The 22,447-nt window shown below is 43.6% G+C and overlaps 1 protein-coding gene across 2 annotated transcripts in view; it reads right to left on the bottom strand.

Moving 5' to 3' along the window:
- Nucleotides 1-67: 67 nt before the first annotated feature.
- The window catches only part of LOC5572280 (protein rhomboid), a 313,031-nt gene continuing 290,651 nt past the window's right edge, over nt 68-22,447 (bottom strand). For both annotated transcript variants that reach the window (XM_021843038.1, XM_001653915.2), the window contains 6 exons: nt 4,234-4,346; nt 3,816-3,933; nt 2,963-3,105; nt 2,767-2,888; nt 2,166-2,312; nt 68-2,039 (listed from right to left, as the gene is read on the bottom strand). In XM_021843038.1, coding sequence (XP_021698730.1) covers nt 1,729-2,039; nt 2,166-2,312; nt 2,767-2,888; nt 2,963-3,105; nt 3,816-3,933; nt 4,234-4,346 — 954 coding nt within the window. In that variant the 3' untranslated portion in view covers nt 68-1,728. The remainder of the gene's footprint in view (nt 2,040-2,165; nt 2,313-2,766; nt 2,889-2,962; nt 3,106-3,815; nt 3,934-4,233; nt 4,347-22,447) is intronic.

Raw genomic sequence — 22,447 nt, 5'->3', positions numbered from 1 at the left:
TTGGAAGAGATATTCCTCTCTTGTATTGCGTAATCTTCAAGAAAATGAATGCGTGTTCGAATTTTGCTTAAATTTCATTGGTGTGTATGTGTGTGTGTGTTTTTTTACTGGCAGTGTATATTTTTTCACAAATAGCACGGCAGATCCAAATCGGTTTGTACTTTTACACGAACAGTATGAATTTCAAGAGAGAGGGTGGACTGGAAGGTTACTTTTTGGTTTATTTCTATTTGGTAAGGCATTTGATTCACTCTTTTACTTCCGTTTTATTACCTATTACTGGAGGGTACGCAAACATTTCCCATGGAAAGATTCGTTCGACCTGATTTTTTTCTAGGCTGTGTGTAGTCTTGAAATAATTTACGATATAAAAAAATAAATAAATCTTCTTTGGCTTTTCCTAGTGTTTAATAAAACAAAAATTATATTACTTTACGTCACAAAAACAATAAGAATTGTGCTCAACAGAATCGGTTTCGATAACAGTTCAATGCGGGTGGAACTTGGTGCTTCCGCACCGAGGGGGGACGTATTTACTGTTTTGACGGCAACTGTATACTTGTTTGATTGCTGGATTAGAGCAAAAATAATAAATAAACACTAAATTTCTTTGTGATTAATGACTTGAATAAGTTGAGTGTGTGTATTTTTCGCTACAATACTTTATGTTTACTTCTCTCTTCGAAAGGTTCGAATTTGTTCATGATAATTATAATATTAATAATAATAATAATTATAATAGTTTCAAAGAAATTGACTAGAATTATTGATTTCCTCTTTTAGCAGTGTAGTAATATGCAGTATTAATAGGATGTTCTCTTTTCTTCAGTGTATTTCATTTGAAAGAGCCTAACTAAATTGTTTACTCGTATTTTTGCATGTTTTTTGGAACGTTAGGTATTCCTACCTACTTGCATTGAGATTATAATGAGTGAATGTACAGTGCTTTTAATTTATACATTTCCGAAAATGTCGCTGAGAAATTCGAAAAAGTGATTTTGGAATCGACTCGGATTGGTTTTAGTTTCTATAAAAGTGTTCACGTATTTACACAAAAAGTGTACTTGGACTTGGGTAGGAGATTAACGACTCCTTCGATTAGTCGACATTCGCTAACTATGATCATCGCGTTTCCGGGGAAATAATGTCATTTGCAGTCTTTGGTATCTTGGACCGAAACGGATCGCTCTTTGGTTACAATCAAAGTGGCTGGTGCGTTTACGGGTACGCAGCCAGATCGATTGTCGAGCTTACCTTCCGCATTGTTTCCACTTATCAATCTTTACAAAAATCACATAAATCTAAAACTGATCATCAATTCCGCCTTCTTGCCCATGATCAGTTTGCCGAGGTCACTGAGCTTGCCATATTTTTTTTATCTTCACTTATCAATTCATACTGGTTCAAGACTTTAATGCTCTTATCAAATTCCCCAAAGATATAAACATAATGAATACAAAATAAGTCTATACACAAATCACAACTTTTGTTTTTCGAGGCTCTAAGTAGTTCAATTCCATGTGCCCACAGCCTCTACCGTACCGAATTTATGCACTTTTCGCCCCTTTCTTTGAAATTTTTAGACTCTTAGCGTGGCTCGTAGCTCCTTCGCCTTGAGGCGAACTTGGCCGTAGCTCGACCAAAAGAGCCAATACGTTCAGAACGCATTCGAACGACGCCTTTGGAGTGTGACGACGCGGCCAATTTGTGTGTCGGCCAGCGGCTCGCCTAAAATCCAAAGTTGTTGAAAAGACGCTGTTTCAGTACCTGTTCGCCTTCCTCCTCTAGCCTCTGCACGGTGACGGTGTTGAGCAGGTTGAACACGACGGCAAAGATGGTACAGGCGGCGTACACTCCGAGCGCCACCCACCAGAGCAGTTGCTCGTGCAGTTTCTGCTCGAAGTTTTTCAGCACCAGCAGACCTATCGTAAGGCCGGCCAGGGCGCCGGTTAGATGGGCCACGTACGAAACCGAGGGCGCTCCGCTTTCCGGCTCCACCGCGTACCGGGAGTAGATCGCGAAACCGACATCGCAGGATGCTATTTTTCGGGAGTGAAGAAGAAGGGAAAATAATTTTTATTAGAAATATGATCTAGTAGGTGGATTACGTTTTACAGAAGATGATGTAGATTTGGCATTGATCGAGATCTGAAGATGATACTCACCGAATAGGAATATCGCCAGTAGCCGAATGATGCCGTACTGCATGTTGCGGTAGTTGAGCATAACGTTCGCTAAGTGGGCGGCCAGCAGAGCGTACACGCCCCCGCTGGCACCGACGAGGTAGACTTCGGGATCGAACACGCTGGTTCCTGGAAGAGAAGGAGAAGTGGGAACGGTTATTAGTTAGAATAGTCGTTTGTCAAACTTTGTCTAATTGAGCTCAGAAATTTCACTGGGTTATCGGCTGTACGCTACTAAGATCCGAATTTTTAGTGGGAGTGAGCCATTTGGCATAACGGTCGTTTGGTGTAATGGCCATTTCTCATAAATAGAATAATATATCCTTTCATACAAAAAGTACCAGTGATGTAACTGTACCTCGACAGTTCTCACGACGTTCGTTCCGCTTCCATGGTCAGCAGTCAGTTGATTTTCCTACACCCACTCATCCTGAGGAAGGTCCCAAACGGACCGTAACGTTGGACAAAATAAAATAACAGTTTTTAATTTTGTCCAGACTGAAAAGCCAATATATCACCAACAACGAACTACAGTCGAACTACCAACGATAGATGATTTGATGGACAGTGATTTGAAACTTACCTAGCGAACCGGCAAGCACTCCCGCCAGGTAGACGCAACCTATCCTAGTTGATCCGTGTACCATCTCCAATGGTAACCCAACTAGGAGTTGCACGACTAGGTTGAACCCCAGATGGAACCATCTGTTGAAAGAGAAGAGAAAATTCAAGAACGTTAGTATTTGAGCTGAAGTCGTTGCTACGACGGAAAAACCTACCCGGCATGTAGAACCATGTAGAACAGAAACCGCCACACTTCGTGCCGCTTGTCGGGCCGGTAGATGAACATCGAATCGATGGGAACCGGACCGGCCGGATCCGCCTGACCCGAGGTAAGCGTGTGGTACGTGAAGAAACCCAACTGTGGAGTAGATGAGGACGAGGGAAAATTGCGGATTAGCATGGATTTCGGGTGAAGAATGCGGTCGGAGTTATGGAGAGATCTCAATTCTAACAGTGCACAATCAACGCAAATTCTTCCGGACTGAGACCGTTTCCTTAGATCACTAACTGCTGCTAGACGCATACGTGTAATTGAGGATGTTTCAAAATATCTGTTTTGCTCTACATGGCTTACTCGATGGTTCTGCCCTCTCAAAATTTGAGCTTTTCTAGATGATTACTGCGACTTCACAAGACCTTCAAAGTTTGTATCAGGATTACTATGAGACATCTAAGGAATTTATTGGATCGGTTTAAACTTTTAGACATGTGCCATTGAGAGTTTAGCGTTTAACTGACACTGTTAGATAAACTTCTCACTAACAATCTTGTGGAAGATCGTTTCGAAATTTAACGTTTCAGTAATTCTCATTAAACTACATGCACTTAGTAATGCCTGCAGAGTAGTCCAATTATCATTGGATAAAAAACGTGGCTTTTCCATGGTTATTCCCATACAAACTTTAAAAGGCTTGTGCTGTCTGAGTTTTTCTCCAAAAATTCAAATTTTAAGAGGACGCTCGCTTACAATCGAGTAAGCGGTTTGGAGCACAAACGATTCTTTGAACCACCCTAATGCATACATGTAGGAAGGTATCATTGAGAGGGAGACCGAACTTCAATACGTACCTCAACTAATGTAACTAATATCACAAATAATGGAGGCGGACAGCATGAATAATTGTCTGCATAGTATTTTCGATCCCGCTCTTCGGGGAGCACTTCCATTGCTATTACGTGCACCATTCTGGAAAGAAAAGGGGAAATATGAGTATGAGATTTGTTGGCGCATTGCAATACATTTTAGAGAATTAGATATTGGATTTATAAAAGCAAATATTCAAGTAGAAGCTCAATAGCTAATCAAGATGTAATTAGTAAAGTGAAAGTAAGTAAGTAAGAAGGTTAAGTAAAGCAACAAAAGTAAATAAATTAAGTATATCAGCGTCAATTTTGGTATTGAAACAAGTAATTGAAAAACTATGATATTGCACTGACAGTGAGATTATCGATAAACAGTTTCCACGTCGTCGGTCTCGATGCTTACCTCTTGAATAATGGTGGATCTTCAAATATCAGATGAAAATCGTTCTCCGAACAAACCTCACGATCGCGATGATGGACTGCACACTTGAAGCTACGCGACCGCTTGCCGCTCATCTGTAAATGAAGATTGGGAAATGGAAACGGAGAATGGCATTAGCGCGATTGTGGCTTTCAACAAAACGGTACCAAGGTTTGGTTGTTTGATAGCGGTGTGATATGGATTGAACAATTGTTGAGTTTTTTTTTGGGTTGGTAGTAAAGCTTTTTCTCATGATAAATCAAATGACAAAACTTCACACTTTTGGCGGAACAGAGCACCGCCATACACAGCAAAAATAAAATTGTGTAAAATTACGTCCCGATCGCTATAAATTTCTATTTATTTGTTGCTGTGCATCAAAACATTTGAGCGGAATTCGCCGAGGGGGTCCCCCATTTAGCAGTGACTGATGGAAACCAAACCTCGAAGGGAACGGGAGAGAGAAAAATCGTTTAACATAAAACTGCAATCAAGCGGAGTAATATTTTTATTATTGCTATTATGAGAAGTCGAGGGAAACACTTTGGAGAAATTATAAATTAAAATAATTAAAATATTAGCTATTGTATTCCGAAAAATCGAGCTCATCAGTCCGAGCGAACGAAGGGAATCGCGGCTTGGATCGCTCATTTTCCCTAGCTTTTGAAAACAATTGCGAGAAAAGCTTGGCGGGTGATGTCGGTGCCGTCGCCGTTGCCACTGCAGTAACAATCGAAATTTCCGAGAAAACAGCGCATTTAGCTAGTCTTGTCTACATCTTTTCTGCTCAATGACGACGAGGCTCATATTAGGTAATTATGAGCACTTCTTCCTCCTCGCGTAACTCCCAGGCCCTGACTGCATCTACACGCAGAGGCCGCCGCTACTCCAAATCAGAGTCGAAAATTAGTGGTGAAAAAAGAGTAGATGCACCATCTACCACCGACCATCATTGCTATAACTATAATAGGCATCTCACACCGAAGTGAAATTGTACGATTATTGTTTTGATGACGACCGTTTCCCAGCCGGGGCCCCGAAATCTGAGGAGAGATGTCTGTGCCACCCGCCGGCCGGCCAGCCCCCTGAAACAATCAACGCGCGAAGTTGTACCCTTCGCCTAATAACAATCACATCATTAGCGCCAAATGCGAAAGTGGGCGCATCGTTGACGTCACTGTCCAAACCAGAAGCGAAGCCACGTCAAGCTACATAGGTGGTTTTTCGATCACTTTTTGGATATAGGGTCTCGGTAAGTGCGAAATTGGGAGTTTTTGGAACAGTTTTTGGTTTTCAGAAATGCTTCGAGAAAAGGCGGCTATGGTCTTTGAAAGAATTCATGGAGAATCAATGACATAGCTGGTTGGTGATTTTCTGTATATTGTCCGAATTGGAAGTTTGAAAGCGCTATTCTTCATACATGCTATGTAATACTGGAATTTATCTAGAATATAGGGCTCTCTCCTTCACAGTATACTTAATGAGATTTCAACAATGCAGTATTTCTTGTACAATGATTTGGGTATAGAAATTGGAACTACTCGTTTTATTTCCGACTTATTGAGATTGAAGACTCAACGGTTCAACATCATAGAATGCAGTGCAGATTTTCTGAAAAGGTTCAATAGTACATACATATGCAGATTGCTATACCATTTATCAAAAATAGTTATTAGAGATTTTAAAGCTCAAGTCTGCCAGTTTCCCGCCAATAAGGAGAACCTGATTTTATTGCCTTCTAGAATATTACTATACGAAGTCAATAAGTTCGAATACAACTTTTAATCGTTGTGTAGGTGCACACCATGTGCTGTGCATTCTGTGTATTGGTATTGGTGTCAGCTTTAGTCACATATATAGGCTAACCGACGCGCATGATGCCGACTTGCTGTCATTTGTTGTTTGTTTACCGCGGACGAAAAAAAGAGTACCTCAACGTCGTAAAGTTGTTCGCGAGAGACAGTTACATATCCCGACGGTTGAAATCCCACGGGATAAAGCGGAGTGTCATTTATACTACCATCCGTCGGTACCGCGAGACGGGCTCGGCCAAGGACCGTATGAAAACTGGGCGGCCGCGTTCGGCGAGGACGCCAGCAGCCATCAGGGAGTGGGTTCGCCGAAAAATTAATCGCTTGATCCGGAAGATCGCTGCTGACTTGGACGTTTCGATCAGGACTGCTCACTCCTTAATTACAAAGGACCTGTGATACAAGCCGCACAAGAAACGCAAGATTCGCGGAGTAACTGAGGCAACAACGAAAAAGAAGCGACGAAAAACGGTATCGCTGTAGTTTAATAGCCAATGGCGAAATGTTGTTGCTGCTGAGTGCTGGAGACATTACTGCAGAACTGGAGTAGCTTCTGAACGAAGTGCAAAACGTGGAAATATATTGAAATTCGCCAAGGGTGGAAGATTACAGTATGTGTGGCATGTTGTAACAATACTCGGACAACAATATCGCAAAAAAAGTGTTTATCTTGGATCTGGCGAGTACAAGACGCAGAAGAACCTTTATCGACCAAGTGGAGTTAGACCAAGGAAACGCGGGGTTTTCGAGCAAGTAGGGCAATAGACCAATTGATATGAGCTTGAGCTTGGACTTGCTTGAACTTAATTGGCCGTCCATGGTTGCTACTCCAGTATCATCAGCTGCATTTACACAACGAACCATGCAGATGACTGCTTGGTACTAACAGGCACCCTCAGTGTATAAGTGCTGGTGATTTTCTATTCTTAGGCAACAATGACGCCTGCCACGTCAGGTTGCTGATTAATGAGGGGAAGCGGAAGGAATTATTGTTGCATTTGAAACTGGCCCACCGTAGACCGAGTATACCCCTGCATCTACGCCAGTTCATGCGGGAAGTGTGTATGGTGATATTATGGCAAAGAGACTTGCTGTTAGTTAGCAGACTGCCTATGTATCAGGCGTAAGAAAAGGCGTGCTATAATGATGGAAAGATGTAAGCGTAGGGAAACGGTTTTTTGTTCGTCACTGGTTCTAGCGATTGCTAACAACGAATAGTGTGATACATTAAGAGTGGATGATAGAAGCAAGTGAAAGATACATCTACAAAGTACGAGGACAGGGGCAGGCTTGGGTTGAACCCAAGACCTCCTGCTTATGAAGCAAAAGCGGTAGACCACCATCCCCGTCCGATAATCAAAAAAATAACTGACGAAGACACTAACTTTCGTCAAAACATCGGTTTCAATTATAAAATTGCACAGCAGAGTCTTGGAAAAAAATTGAGATAGTTATCTGTATAAATAAATTCGTAGACCTCATTCAATTTCTCAGTTTAAACGAAAAAAAAGTACCTTCGACTTGACTGAAATACAAATGATCCTTCCGTCAAAATCCCGCACTCCAATTCTTCACCCATTCCTGGCTGGATCAATGATTGAAAACCTTCTAATGGCCCGTATGGCCCAGCACTGTATGGAATGTGCCAAATTAAAATATTTCCATAAATATTTAATTAAAAGTCAGAATGGAATGGGCAGCCGGACAGCCCTTCGGAATTCATATTGGCCGCCAGATTAATTTGTGCGCGTATCTGGCGCGCAAACATAATCGTCACCGGTTCACCGGCAGGCCTCTACGCAGCATCCAATAGCTCTCGCTCTGCTCCGAAATGGCATCGTTATCATAATCGTTTATGCCGCCAGAGTGTGCTCCACATCGCTCATCCCGTTCCGTTGCAGCGCGGTTCAAACCAGGACCAGGAACGACGATGATGAGAGTTCGGAACCATGCATGTGCGTGCCCTGGGGGCCATAAAAGTTTATTACACCATCCGTAGCCACCCTGCGCTGGGATACGTTGCATTTTTTGCGCATTTTCCCCCCGCCTTATGCAGCAGGTACCAATAATATGCAATGCAGAGTGGTCCAAAGCTGACCGACAGTTTAAGAAAAGGGCAAATCCTTTCATTGATGTTTTTTCTTGATTTCTGTAGTATTGAATAGTAACTATACAATGATTTAGAATTAGGTTTTAGAATGGCAATGGCGATGGCATTGGCATTAGCAAGAATGGAAGCAATGGCATTGGCAATGGCATTTGCGATGGCACTGGCAATGACATTGGCAATGGTAATTGGTATTGGCATTGGCATTGGCAATGGTATTGGCAACAGCAATGGCAATGGCATTGGCATTGACAATAGCAATGCATTGGCATTTGGATTGGCATTGGCAATAACAATGGCAAAGCGTGTTTTGTTGATAAAAAAGAGTTTTTCAAACGATTTCAGCAAAGTTTCTCCATTTGGTCAACTTTTGCACGAAGCGCAGCCACTGTTCAACGGTGGCGGTAGTTTGCTTTTTGCTACCTCTGAAGCAGCAGCAGCGCATCGGTTAGTTACTGACTCCGACGGCGCGGTCCGGACTCCCCCTCCCTCCCACGCCAGGCCGGCCCTGATTGGGACCAGGCAGGGTTCGTTCAGGAGATAATGATTGATGATGCGCGAGTTGCCCTCTTTAATTTTGAGAGGCTCCTTCAGTCAGTTGTTGCTCGGCCTCCGTTCGCTACCTTACCTTGCTCTCTGCTGCACCTTGTCTTGTCGTACTCGTGCGGTCGTCTTCTGACTGACCAATTCGAGATCATCGGTGGGGAATCGATTTTTACGATATGGGACGGGTGGAACGGTGCAAATCCGTATATATTGAGGAGCACTTACAGTGGTCGACATTCGTTTAGCCGAGTTTTTTTTTCTGAGAGTAATTATAAAAAGACTTCCTAAGGGAAATTTCTCAAAAAAGTTCTAAGTCGAATAGGACTTAATCCATTGATTCTATCTTCGTTTCCCTAGGGTATACTCCTAGGGAAATTCGTTCAGTACATCCTAAGGATTGCAGCAATTCCTCCAGAGATGACTTCAGAAATAATTTAGAATGTACCACTCCTTCGGCAGTGTCGGTTCAGAGAGAGACAGACAGCCAGCACCATCATCGTTGAGAACAGGTACTTCATTTGTAATAGAATTTGTAAATGGGTACTTGTGTCTGGGTCCACCGCACAGTTCCAAGCGTCGATTTCCGTCCGTCCGTGGTACTTAAAGGTCCTCCTCGTCCCCAACGATCAATTATGGAGTGATAGAGGACGCCTTTGATCGTCCTCCCTGTCCTGTCGTGCTATCTCATCATCGCGTGTGTAAGTTTTAAGTACATATTGGCTTGTGGTAGTTACGACGGCGTCGGCTACTCCTGTAAGTATGCACTTTCCGTCCCTCTCTGCGGGGACGACTGACAGTTCAATTTATGTGCGCTAGTTAGTCCCGTAATTAGGTCTATTTAATAATTCAATAATCACGTGACATGTGCTGTGTTTGCTGCTGCTGTTCGAGGCGGGTTCGAGTCGTGTGTCGCTGCCTGCCACTAAAAGGATTGGGCCAGTCCGAGGCTCTTCGGGTGTGTATTTGCAGAGGCCACTGTTCTGGGGGTGCTATGTTCATGTGTGTAATGAGTAGGCGCGGTCAGTTTGTAGGCGGTATATATAAAAGTAACTGGACCAATTTCATGGCCAAAACTCGTTCTTTTTTAAAACTTTGAAAAGTGTATAAATGGCATTTTGAATTAGAAAATACAGTCCGGTTTCATTATTCAATTATAACGAAATCAGAAAATCCTCAAAGTGTCGAAGAAGTCGATCTCCACATAATTTCCCTTCGCACTGGCGCGAGAACACTTCGAATCCCCAAAGTAGCCGAACGACGCGACGCTGCGAAATAAAGGCCAAACATGCAAAACAGCCATTACACAGTTCGGATTTCTCATTAGGTCCCATCGGGTGTAGAACAAAGTGCATGCATGCCAAGCATGTGCGTCTGTCTCCCAGTTCCAGGTGGCCATTGGCAGCCAAAGGGCGAACGAATATGAACCCAAACGAATAGTTTGCCACCACGCCGCCGTGTGCAGCAATCGACCGACTAGCGGTTTAAGCTCTCCGGGGCGTTCGTTGCACCTGTGCACGCGAAATTTCCCTCGTTCTGCTGCAACCGGAGGCGATAACGATAATTTAGACTGTCCTTGGCAAATATAGATTCTTCGGTCAGCCCTGCATAACACTGTCAGGTCCTTGTGGCCCTATTTATAGGGCGCACACCTTCGTAGTCACGATAAGTATGGGACGTCCTCGCGTTGGCATGACTTGGCAAGTGAAGGAACCCTTCGTAAACGCTTCGGTTCGAAATACAGTCAATTCCTGATAAGTCGATTCTGAGTTCAAATTATCAACGTCCGCGGAACGAGAACTCCCCACCTGTACTCACCGACTATAAGGATAATCTTCTAGATAAACGCGAACCCGGGGGAGCAAGCTGACGAAGTTCACTGTGCATAATATCCTGAAGGCGATTGGCGCCTGCCACCAAATTTGGTGCATTTCGTATTCGGGGCCCTTTTTTGTTTCTCACGCGCGCCTCGCTCTTTTCTCGTCCTGATGAAGCCTCTTTCTGCATTCTTCTTTTATGTTTCTGCATGCATAAATTTTGTAATATTAAATTTAAATATTTTCCTCTCTGCGTTCTTCGGGATTGGCGGCGGTCGTTGAAGTCGTGGTCGTCGTCGTCGCCGACAGGGCAAACCATTGCTGCGGCTGCTGCGTGAGGATCATTCTTCTTCCCCCGGTGGTGGTGTCCCGAATTCAGAGGTCCCGTATCAGTGTGTCGACACTCACATTTCGCGGACACTCGCGCCTGGTGACGATCGACGTAGTCGTCGTCGTCGTCGTCGTCGCTTCACACGCGTGCACTTACAGAGCGCAATTTATTTGCATGTTTTCGGAACCTGTCCTTTCAAGGGAGGGGGGAGGGGGAGCAAGATTCGCACCACGGCAGCGCACCTCGCCAAGAAATTCCCAAAATGGAATTCTGGAAATTAATTGCAAATTGGTTGATACCAGGAGATGGAGCTGCGCGCGTCCGTTCGTCTTCGTCGGGGACACAATCTGGTGCTTTGTTTTCGATATTCCGCTGACCGAAATCTGTTTTAGGGTTCCGTAGAACTTCGCCGGTTAAATCAGCGATGAGCCTATGAAAGCGTGCAAGCGCATTCCTACAGCCGAATTTCAATATGGTTCTTGCAGGTCGTGACAATTGTCGTGTTCTGTAGAGAATTTTCCTCGATTTTAGTTTTGTCCAAGAATGGAAAAAGGTGAAGACTTGAAGTTTCTGTTGATATTTTGAATTTGGAAACATTCTGTAGATTCGTAACTCTCTACAGGAAATTGTCCAATTAATCTTAGTGACTGTCATTTATTATAGAAACATAGTTAATTAAAGCCTAAGAAAAAAACAGTACCAAGTTTCAATGTATAGCACCTTTGTTAGAGTTTAAAATGTATTTTTTTAAATGATTTCTAAAAAAAAAAATAGAGCTCGCTTTTTGAGTCCTGAACGAGTTTCTGACAAACATTTTGAATACTTTTGGCTGTAATTCCTAACCATCTATGGCTTACTTTCCGGAGAAGTTTTTTAGAGGATCGTTCAGAAGGCAAGTTTAAGATTCCTTCTATAGACGAAGATTACTGTAGAAACTTTACTTATATTAGTAAGCCAGAAATCCCTATATTTTTTGGCACTTTGATCACACTAAATTTGTCTTTATAATAATAAATGATTATTTCTTGTTGTTTGATTTTGAAAAGCTGACCCAGTCATAAATTTGTTATCATCAGATTTTCGAAAATAGTGACTTTGATGACAACTTTTCTAGAAAAAGCGACTTTAGTGACTTTTTGTTGCTAATAACGACTTTTTAGTGACCAGGTCGAAAAGAGACCAAGTTACTAAAAAGTGACTCACAACTATGCCTGATAACACCATGAACTGTTACTGCAATTCTTCCAAGCTGTTCTATAGTGTTTGTTTTAGAAGTTTCGTAGCAATTGTGCAGGAAAAAGTCCAGATTTTCTTCCAGGAATGCTCCAACTTCAAGAGTGTCTTCGTATTATCAAAAAAATATCCAAAATCTACCGAAAAATTCTTCCAGAAATTCTAATGAGAATTCAGCAAAAAAAAAGAACTTATATAGGTCTAACAAACATGCAAGGATCCGTTCAAATTTTTGAAGTTTCTTTTCAACGATTTTCTGGCATTTCTCCTCTGGGCTTCATGTGTGTTTTTTCCTGGATTTCCTCGAATATTATACCAAAGGTTTCTTCAAACGAGCATGAAATATTTTACTAACCTTGAGTATCACATTTCGCTATGGCGCAAATTGATTAGGTTAATAATCTTCCACATTGGCAGAAAACAGTAGATTCACCATATCATGATATTGAAGATACCATCTAGATAGGGAAATATTGAAATTTAGGACATGAAATCAGTTCAGCTGGAGTTGAAGATAGCCCCTTTTTCATTAAGGGTTTATATCTGCGATTGTGTAAATAAAGTGAAGTGCAATCTACATAGGTCGATATTAGGGAAATATCGAGTTTTACAGATACTGAAGGGACCATTGAGCTATGGAGAGATTGAGACAAAGATCACAACTCTAATCAATACTAGATTAGAAAATGCTCTGAAACCAGTTGAAAAGATAAACGAATGTCATATTGTGACTTTCAATTTTTATGGATCTCTATGACTAGGCCCAGTAATATCTGAGAATTGGTAAAAAAACATACAGAGAGTAAATCAGGAATAAATATTAACAAGAACTCATTGAGATATGGAGATATTGAGATGAGGAATTGTCTATATGAAGTGAAAATTGTATGCAGATTATTTTCTTTAAACAAAGCTCGCGTAATTTTCCAAAAAATATGTCCTAACATTGAGAAGCACTAATTGTTTGCTTTCTCTTTATTCAATAACCAAGCCACATCCACCTTTTCTGTTGCGTTTTTTTTTTTGTACAAAGCGCTAACCAAGGACATTGCATTTCGATCTGTAGTAAAAAAAAACTATAGTCGAGAGGTAAAATTCTCTGATTTTTAAAGAGGTCATTTTGAAAAGTTACGCGAGAAATCATCGACATACGAAGACATCGAGATGTTTAACATCGAAAAGTGGAGAATCGCTTACATAATCTACTGTACTGTTTGAATCATTAATGTTTTACTTGATATAGTTCTCTGAGTCGATATCGAGCCACTGAGAATCGACTCATGAAGGGTGTACTGTATCAAAAATTCGAAGCATTCCACACAAATATAAGCCACTGCTTCGAACCGTAACTGCAAGAGACCGGCATCGCACCAGCACTTAGAAGCCACCAGAGGCCGGCCGGAAGAGTTACTGTTCAGCCGATTCGATGCTGCACTGACCATGGCAGAGGTGGTGTGGGCAACGAGGGGCGTCAGAAAATAAACCTGATGAATATAAATTAAGTCAATTATAAATTGGAATGGCTCTGTTTTGTTTTCTTCAACTTCAACCCGCGTTTCAAGCCTTGCGAAAGGTACGACGACGACGACTGCAGCAAATCGCGATGATGTTGGGAAATAATTATTCACGTTGCATACTGGTCCTCAGAGGCTCAGTGGAGCAGGAGAACGAGGCAGAAGTGCGCGCTTGTTCCGAAAATCTTTGGGAACATGATGATAAAAAACGAGAGCGAGTCTGGGTTCTCAGTATGGTCAGACGAAGGTGCAATCAGCTTTCCGCTTCGGTTTATGGGATGCTGCAGCCTTTGGATTCAATAACAATAATAAAGTGGGTGTTACCCGAGCGATATCGCTTTTCAGACTTCGTTTTTTTTTCTCGCGGGATGAATTGAGTGAGTATGGAATAATGAAGTTTTTTTTTCGGCGGTTCTGAGACGAAGAAAAAATTGCACGAATATTTAAAATAAAAGAAATGTCAAAACGAGAAATAGTTTATGTTCGCATACTGACAGTGAATCATTGTCGGCTGAGCGGTTGCGAAAAATTCGGGGAGGAACGGAATTTTAATGAGCGACGAACTTTCGATTAGTTTCCGCTCGCAACAATTCACCTTGGCGTCGGTATTGTTCCATTTCAACACCTGTGCGTATGCAACCGACGGGACGTAGCGATCTCTGGTGCGAAATAACTCATTGCCAAGGTTGCTCTCATAATTGGTAACATCATGTGGCGGCCGCATGGTCGTCCGGAAAAAGCTGACCGAGACCTTGCCGGCACCAACCAGCCAATGACGCCGTTTCGGCTCGTTTATTCAAATGACAAATCGCGTCTGGTTTCTCCCCTCTTTGGCTAGCGATACAATACAGACCGTGGCAGACAGCCAGACACAGCCCCGAGAGGAAATAAATTTCCATGCTGTGACGTCATTGGAATGGGATCCCATTCTTACCGCAACGAGACCAGACCAGACCAGACCAGACGCGCCAAAAAAACGATGAAAGTGAAAGTGTCCCCATCAAATATGTCGCCGGCAGTCGGTGACGGTCTCCGGAGAATTCCGACTTCTGGCTGGAGACCTTGGAGAAAACGCCATGCGAGGCAGTTATTTTTTTCGGTCTGTTCTGAAAAATGCTGGATTGCGCTCGTCGCAAATGGGGAAAAAATTCACCAGAAGATTAACTGCGCTTTCTATGGCAAAACGCCAAAATAAAAGGGAAAAGATTAAAGGAAAATTGTCGTCTAGACTACGATCGAACGCGTACAGTGACTCGAATACATGTTCGAACAGGGAATTGATGTTACATCAAAACTGCGTAAATGCGTAGATTGCAATCTCAAAATAGATGAATTTAGCATAGCACTGCGCTACGCCCCGAAGGGGAATCATTGGAATTCCACGAGTAAGTCGCCATTTCCGGCTGTCAGGACAATTTAGCGCCATCCGACACTCTGTGTCGTCGCAGTCACAGTACATCTTGAAACGCTCCATACTTCTTCTGAATGGGAACTCGCTTCACGGCGTAGATATAACTCAACGAACCGAGCGAACATTTCTGGCTACGTCGTCGCGCGATGAGACGTGTTTTTATTGTTCGTCCAACGCCTTCATGGCAAGTTCCACGCGCTTCCAATTTGTCATCAAGGCTTAATTCCTCTTCCGCTGCCGCGCGCCGGGCTTGATCAATTAAGATTATGAATGAAGCGCAAGCGACTGGATGGTGAGCAAAGTGCTGGAAATCTGCTGGACCTAATGAGGAAATTATGCAATTATAACTCCGTCGTCGTCGTCGTCTTAGTTGTCGCTGTCGTGGCAAAATCGGACAATTTCTTTAAACGAGATAATCGTTCTCGGCGTTATTCCGTGGTTTGAAACCAAAAGTGCCGCAACATTTCCGCACTCCCACCGAGACACCGGGGAAGAACAGAAAAGGTAACGCGCAGTTCAACGACATTTCGGGACGTCTTGGAGACAATAGGTCCGTTTCTGTCCGGTTTTCGTTATTGGCAAATCTCAACCGGGAAGTTCCATAAGTGAGCTTAAATATGCGCACTTGGCGGCGAGCTGGTCTGTTCAAGCGTGAAGTTTCCCTAAAAGGACGTCGTCATGGTGGTCCTGTTCAGAGTAGTGCATTTATTCAACGGGGTTCAGTGGTTCAAAATCTTGCATTTTATTTAGTTTACCACTTTACAGATTCTGAGAACGTAAACTATACACTCTTAACTAGTTCCAATCGGTTATTATCCACACACTAAAAAGTTACAAGCTCATCAATGTTTGATTTTTCGAGCAAAATTTTAACAAAAATTGAACACTACTGCAGGAAAAGTTCATTATTTAAGACTTAATAAAATTCAAATAGAGAAAACCCATCCAAGGTGCAGTGGTTCGGACCGGTCCAAATCGGATTACAATATCTATTGAAATTAATTGTAAATACCGCAAAACGTTGTGGCTTTCAGTCGTCGTCTCCGCCTCCGTGGTCACATATGGTTTTCTTCTCCGTCTGTGTTTGGTAAATTTTTCCTGCACAAAATGATAATAGAAATGTTCATCGATTCGTAGGAAATTCCATTCTTCACGTCGACGACGACGACCTCTTGGAAAGCGAACTCGCGGCGGCGGCGGTCGCGTTCCAAAAAGCAATCCGAGCTGAACGGTTACCGTTTTGTGTCAGCGAACGTCGGCATTTAGGGCGAATCCGCGGTTTAAGCTCCGAACTGACTCACGGCTCACGTCTTGCATTGTTTGTGTTTATAAGGAGGTGATTGTGTGCGCACGGGCTCAGGAGTAGCAGCAGCAAAAAGGGAAAATTTTCCGACAAAGATAAATTATTGCAACTTCAGCTGGCTGCTGCCTGACGGAGTCAGTGAATTACAATGTTGCAAATCGCCCAGTAGTGCCAACCTTGCAGTGTTCGTTGAGTGATCCCACGCGCAATATGGCGTCAAAGACAAGATTTTGCGTGAACGCACTCCAACCCGTCCCATCACAGTGAACGCCAACGCTTTATGTGTCGATTTAGTTTATTTTCATTGCCGCTATTATTAACTGCAGCTCGTTGGCAAAGATGTAAACATCGCCTATAATTGGCTCGTAAGTAATCTTGGAGTATTTTCACAGTTCATAACTATTTTCTCCGGATGATGCCCGGGCCAGGAAAACCAGAATGGACTGGTAACTTTCTCAGAATGGGAACGCGCACGACTCGCGAAGCGGTCCGCGAAGATAAACAAAACGATTGGACAAGCTGTTCCGGAGGATTGGGTGCGTGCGAGAACACGCACGCACTCTTGCGGTTGAGATAAACAACACTGCCTCTCTCTTGTTACGATTAACTCGTTTAAGCTGCGGCAGGGTGATGGGCTTGTTGGACATAAGTGCCAGATAAAGTCATCGAGATTGTTTTATCGTTTGTTCCGTTCTCGTGTACAGTTTCAAAAGGGAGTAACTACAGTAACTGATAAGGATTGAAGGGCGTAGTCGCTTTTAACTTGACCATGGTAGTGTTTTCGACTGTCCTGATGGCGATTTTTGCAGTTAGATTTCTCTTCTGGTTGTTACATGAAATTCAGAAAAATTGATTACTGCAGATACGAAGTTAACTAAACGCGAAAACAGCTTAAGGTGGTTTTTGAAGGAAAATCTAGTTGGAATGAAAAATTTATTAATACAACAAAAAGAAAAAGTTATACAAGGCAATTTGTCCTTGGAGAGTAAATGAACAAGATATCAAAATAACCAAATTCACAAGAAGTATGACAGAAAACAAACATTCCACCCTATAACCAGATGTGGAAAAAAATCAGAAGCAGAGCGCTACCAGTTATACAAAATAGGCACTTGAAACATGATCCAGTCCGTGTAGCGCTGCACAGCATGCACGGATTCCCCCTTCCAAGAGATTGGTCCATAATTAATTGATGCTTGATGCGTGAACGCACACGCCTCCCGCGCCGATCAGACAGACACCCACCCAGCAGCCCGCAGCCCTTTCCCCGTTGGTCCGGCAAGCGATAGATAATCATGTCGCAGTCTCTTCAACAACGGCAAGAGCGTATCGTTTCACCTCTTCTCGTACTAACTACACACATCAGACATTTTGGCGTCTCACCCGGAACGCGTAGAGAGGTGCCCGGTTATCGATTAAACACAACAACTAGACGAACACGGTGGATTCCGATGAGCTGGAACAACTTTTGGTTTCTCGAAATTCATTAAAGAATGCGTGTATGGAGTCGCAGACGGAGCAAGGCTTGGCGTGTTACTTCAGTTGTTTATGGCCGCACACACGCAGCCCCGTCAGACAGTTTCTTTGAGGATTTTCTGCTGCAAGCTGCTTTGGGAGGTATCAATTTTCTTTTCTGGACCTGTTGCACCGATGATTTCAGTTGTTTAAGTAACAATTTCAATAGAAATTGGTTCTAGTACGGCCTGGAGTGCATCTGACTGCTGTCAAACTGATTGGGTGTTTACTTTCCGGGAAAATCGTCATTCGTTACTTTCTGGAAAAGAGTTTGAGTATGCTGCTTTGAGGATTGATTAGTCAATTCTTGCGAGTTAAAGCAGAACATGTTCAGCGATTGCTCTTGCGAAACGATTGCGATTATACATGGAATGTACGAAGGAGATCTACAACCGCATACAAAAGGACAAGACCGACTTCGGGGAAGGCACTAAGACTAACGACATTATGTAGCTCGAAGACGCTGAGGCAATCCCGATGAGGGATCACGAGGAAGCACCTGGACGATGGATCAGGACCTGGACGAAGAGGCAGAATCTCAACGAGGAGTAGACCCTGGATGGGAGGAGGCTGATGAGGTGTCCAAGAGTTGGAGGCCAAGATGCGGTCGAGTGCGGATGCTGGCTGATCGGGACTCAGTACCAGTGAGGAGCTTGATACAGGGTGTAGTTGGCCATGGGGTAAGGCCATAGTGCGGCTGATAAGGAGGAGCTCGAGGCTAGGAGAAGTTCAGTACCAGAAGGATTTCAGAGGACAGGAAGAGCTCGGTGGCAGATATAGGGAAGAATCTCAACGGGGGAGTACAGCATGGACGGGAGATGGCAGAAAAGGTGCCAAACTGTTGGAGGCCAAGAGTCGTTCGAGGTGTGGATATTGGTTGATCGATTAACGAACTCGGCGATGCTGGATGAGACTCAGTAGCAGTAAGGAGCTTAGTATAGGGTGCAGCTGGCCAGGAGGTATATGGTGCGGATGACCAGGAAAAGCTCGTGGGTAGGGGGTGTTCGGCAGCTAGGAGGAGTTCGGTGCCAGAAGGAGTTTAGAGAACAGTAAGAGCTCGATGGCAGATATGCGATTCTATTATTATGTGATGAGAAGGAGTGTTGGAGAGCAGGTACATCACACACCCTGCAGTGTAGATGTCTGGAGATAAACATATAGTAGGATAGAGGTAAACGAATGAAATTGTAATATATATCCAGACATTGAATAAATGATAGGTGCTGACATGGTAGCGATTTCAGACAGTATTCTGCGGGTGGAACGGATAGCCTTGTTGTATGCCCAGTAAAGCCTGTATGACGTAGAGGCAACTTCGATGGGGGACTACGAGGAAATATCAGGACGAGTAGACAGGACCTGGACGAGGAGGCAGAACTTCAACGAGGAGGTAGAGACTGGACGGGAGGTGGCTGAAGCGAAACCAAGAATCGGTGACCAAGATGCCGAGAACAAAGCGGCGGGTACTGGAGGAACTTGGAAGTTAGGAGGAGCTTGGAGGACGGCCAAGACGAGGATGTTGCAGCTGACAAGAAGAAGCTTGAGGCTAAGAGGAGTTCGGTGCCAGAAGGAGATCAGAGGACGGTGGCAGATGTGCGATTCGCCGGTTGTGTGATGGGAAGGAGTGTTGCAACGGAGATGTCTGGAGGTAAACATATTGTAATATAGAGATAAAGGAATGAAATTGTAATGTCCAATAGCCGTATGCACTGTGGCCGAAGCTAACCACGGTTTCAGCGCCTTTCATCTGGCGCAGGAGGATTATCAGCTGCATTGCGACGTCAAAACCGTCGATGACATGATCGCAAAGTGGAAGCAGAAGGTATTGAATAAAACGCATCTCCACCAACTGGGGTTCGTGCAAACCCAAAAACCCATCATACGTTGAGATCACGAGATCGTAGCGGGCATCCTGATTTGTGCCAACTGCCCCGTTCTACAACAAAAAGATGAAGCGAACAACACCAATAGATATTGCTGTACCGGTGGACCAAAATACACAATCAACATTCTACGACAAGATAGCAAAGTACCATCATGACTTGTCGGAAGCTTTGAAGAAGATGTTGCATCTGGAAGACGTCCCTAGAATTCCGGTAGTCATCTCAGTGACCGGAATTGTTCAAAAATTTTCCTCAAGGTCCCTAGATGAGCAGGAATTCAAGAAGGAGCTACACAGCATTCAAAAGACGGTGATTTTCGAAACCTGTAATACAATTAGACGATATCTGAACCTACATAACTGATAAGAACTCTTAAACTCTAGTGGGACTAGATACAGTCGACTCTCCACATCTCGATGTTCTACATCTCGATATCTCTCCCTATGTCGATGAATTCATAAGTCCCTTCAGTCTGCATACATTTTCACTCTCCATATCTCGATATCCTCCTTATCTCGATATCTCCATATCTCGATGTGTTTCTGTTGATTTTTCGTTCTCAATTTTCTCTCCGTATGTCGATATCACCAATATCGAAGGTTACTAAACCAAAGTTTTGGGATTCAAAACAAATTAGGAGCTCAAAATGACGTCTGTTTGTATATTACTTTCTTGGCAACGGAGTGTTTTTCAATCTAGTATTCATCAAAAATGTGTTCTTTGTCTCGATCTCTCCCTATCTCGATGGTCCCTTCGATATCGAGATGTGGAGAGGCGACAGTAGTATGGTACTAAGCTCCGCTAAATAGCTCAAAGATTCATTATAACTGAGAAGTTCGATCAGAATCAGACCCAGGATAGTAGGAAAACCGCCTGATGAGATCCACAGCGCCTAATTCTGCTGATTGCCCGAGGAAAGTCGGAGTTTCCAGCTTCGTTTTGCTGAGAGTTGCCATGTGGTACATTTCTGAAGGGCAGATCAGAAATCCGCCAAGAAATACCATCTATCACCGAATCATCATCAGCTGCACCACGCGAATACGTCAATGAAAGTGAAAACCCTCTGAACACCATCAGTAGCTTCACGTCAGTGAAGGTGAAATTTCCAGGAACAGTTTTATGAACCTGCGTCAATATTATTACCATAATGACCAGCAACACTTAATTTTTCACCTACTTCCATTTTGGCCGAACCCAAACGGGCGGGAAAATCGCGCTTCCCAACGAATCTCCATAATTCTCGAAAAACTTCTTCCCCGGTTGCCTCTCATCCCCCTCTCTCACGAGCATCGCAGAGAAATTATGCTTCCCGCGCGCGCACTGTTTAACCACTCTATTAAACTGTTTAGAGCGCATTAATACCACTCATTTCGGCGTGGGTCTTGACCTATTGGCTTGCAACCCACACGGCTTCAGCTGAGGGGCAAATGGGTTTTCGTGCGCCGAAGAAGATTATTACTGTTGTTTTTGGCGAGATTTAATTTTCGGTTTTCTGTTTCACTAGGCTAAACACCGATTTTTTGGGGGCGAACGCATCGAAATACCGCTGCTGCTGCTGCTGCGGGTAAATTAGCGGCGGCGAGGCGCAACGAGCAGCGGTCCTCCTGAATGGTCTTTTCCCTGCCCGGGCAATACAGTACAGTACTTATTGGGCAACAACATGACCTGGGCGGCGGCGGGAGCATCGATTTCACCATCGAGCACACCCCCGCCACTACGCACTGCTCTCCCTCTTTTTGAGGACTAGGGTAGTCTAGGTGGCTGAGGAAATCGTTTTTGTTATACGTAATCAAATGAGCGCTGTGGAGCAAAATCGATTTTATTGTACCACCCTAAGAGGGTACTGTTGGGCGATGCATCAGCAGCAGTCAGTGTAGCGCCTTGCAAAAGTAGAACAGGAAATTGGTGTTTATGTAATGTTTACATTCGGATAATTATAAATAATATCGTATACCTCTCGCTCATGGGAAATACGGGGGGATTTGAACCTGCGAACGGGGGCACATTACGGGGCCCAATAAAATTAACCAGATTCTGACCAGGTAGCGCAGCGCCTATATAGGTGTGAAAATCGCCGAGCGCTGATCTCTATCGCAACCCCGCAAGCCAAGTGCGTTCTAATTGTATTCAAATTGAGCAACCAAAGCGCGATTCTCCATCAACATCATCGTCATCATCGGGGGACGGGGCTGTCGAGAGGAGAACTTTGAGATAGTGCGTGTCAAAATCTTTGTAAACAAGCCACTTATAATGTCCGGAGATTTTGTTGGGATGATACGGCGTGGGCATGCGATCACGTTGCGGAGGAGGGTTTGGATCCACGCGAGTCGCTAACAAAAAGCTGAAGATTAAGTTGAAGTTAGTCAGATATTGACTTATGATCTAAAACAAGAGGAATGATCTGATCAGTTAACAACTGATTTTTTCGCGAAATTCTGCGGGTAACGCGATTAATGTCAGAAGTTTGCTTTGGTTATCAAGTCGCCAATGTATCAGGCGCAGGCATTGCAGAATTCGTTCTCAATTGATTTCGAAGCTCGATCAAAGCAAGCGAAAAAAAACATCGCATCTGTATCGGATCAACAAGCTTGATAAACAGAAGCAGCGAAGGAGAGCCCCACAAAGACAGCGACGATAAAACCCATTTTTCTTGCTTATTTACCATTAAGGTTAGCTGTTTTAATTAACTGGCATGATAAACAAACCCCGAACATCCTATAGCAATAGT

This window comes from Aedes aegypti, chromosome 2, assembly GCF_002204515.2.
Source record: "Aedes aegypti strain LVP_AGWG chromosome 2, AaegL5.0 Primary Assembly, whole genome shotgun sequence".
NCBI lineage: Eukaryota > Metazoa > Arthropoda > Insecta > Diptera > Culicidae > Aedes > Aedes aegypti.
Note: the sequence above shows the minus strand (reverse complement) of the source record. Positions and strands in the feature narration are given on the sequence as shown.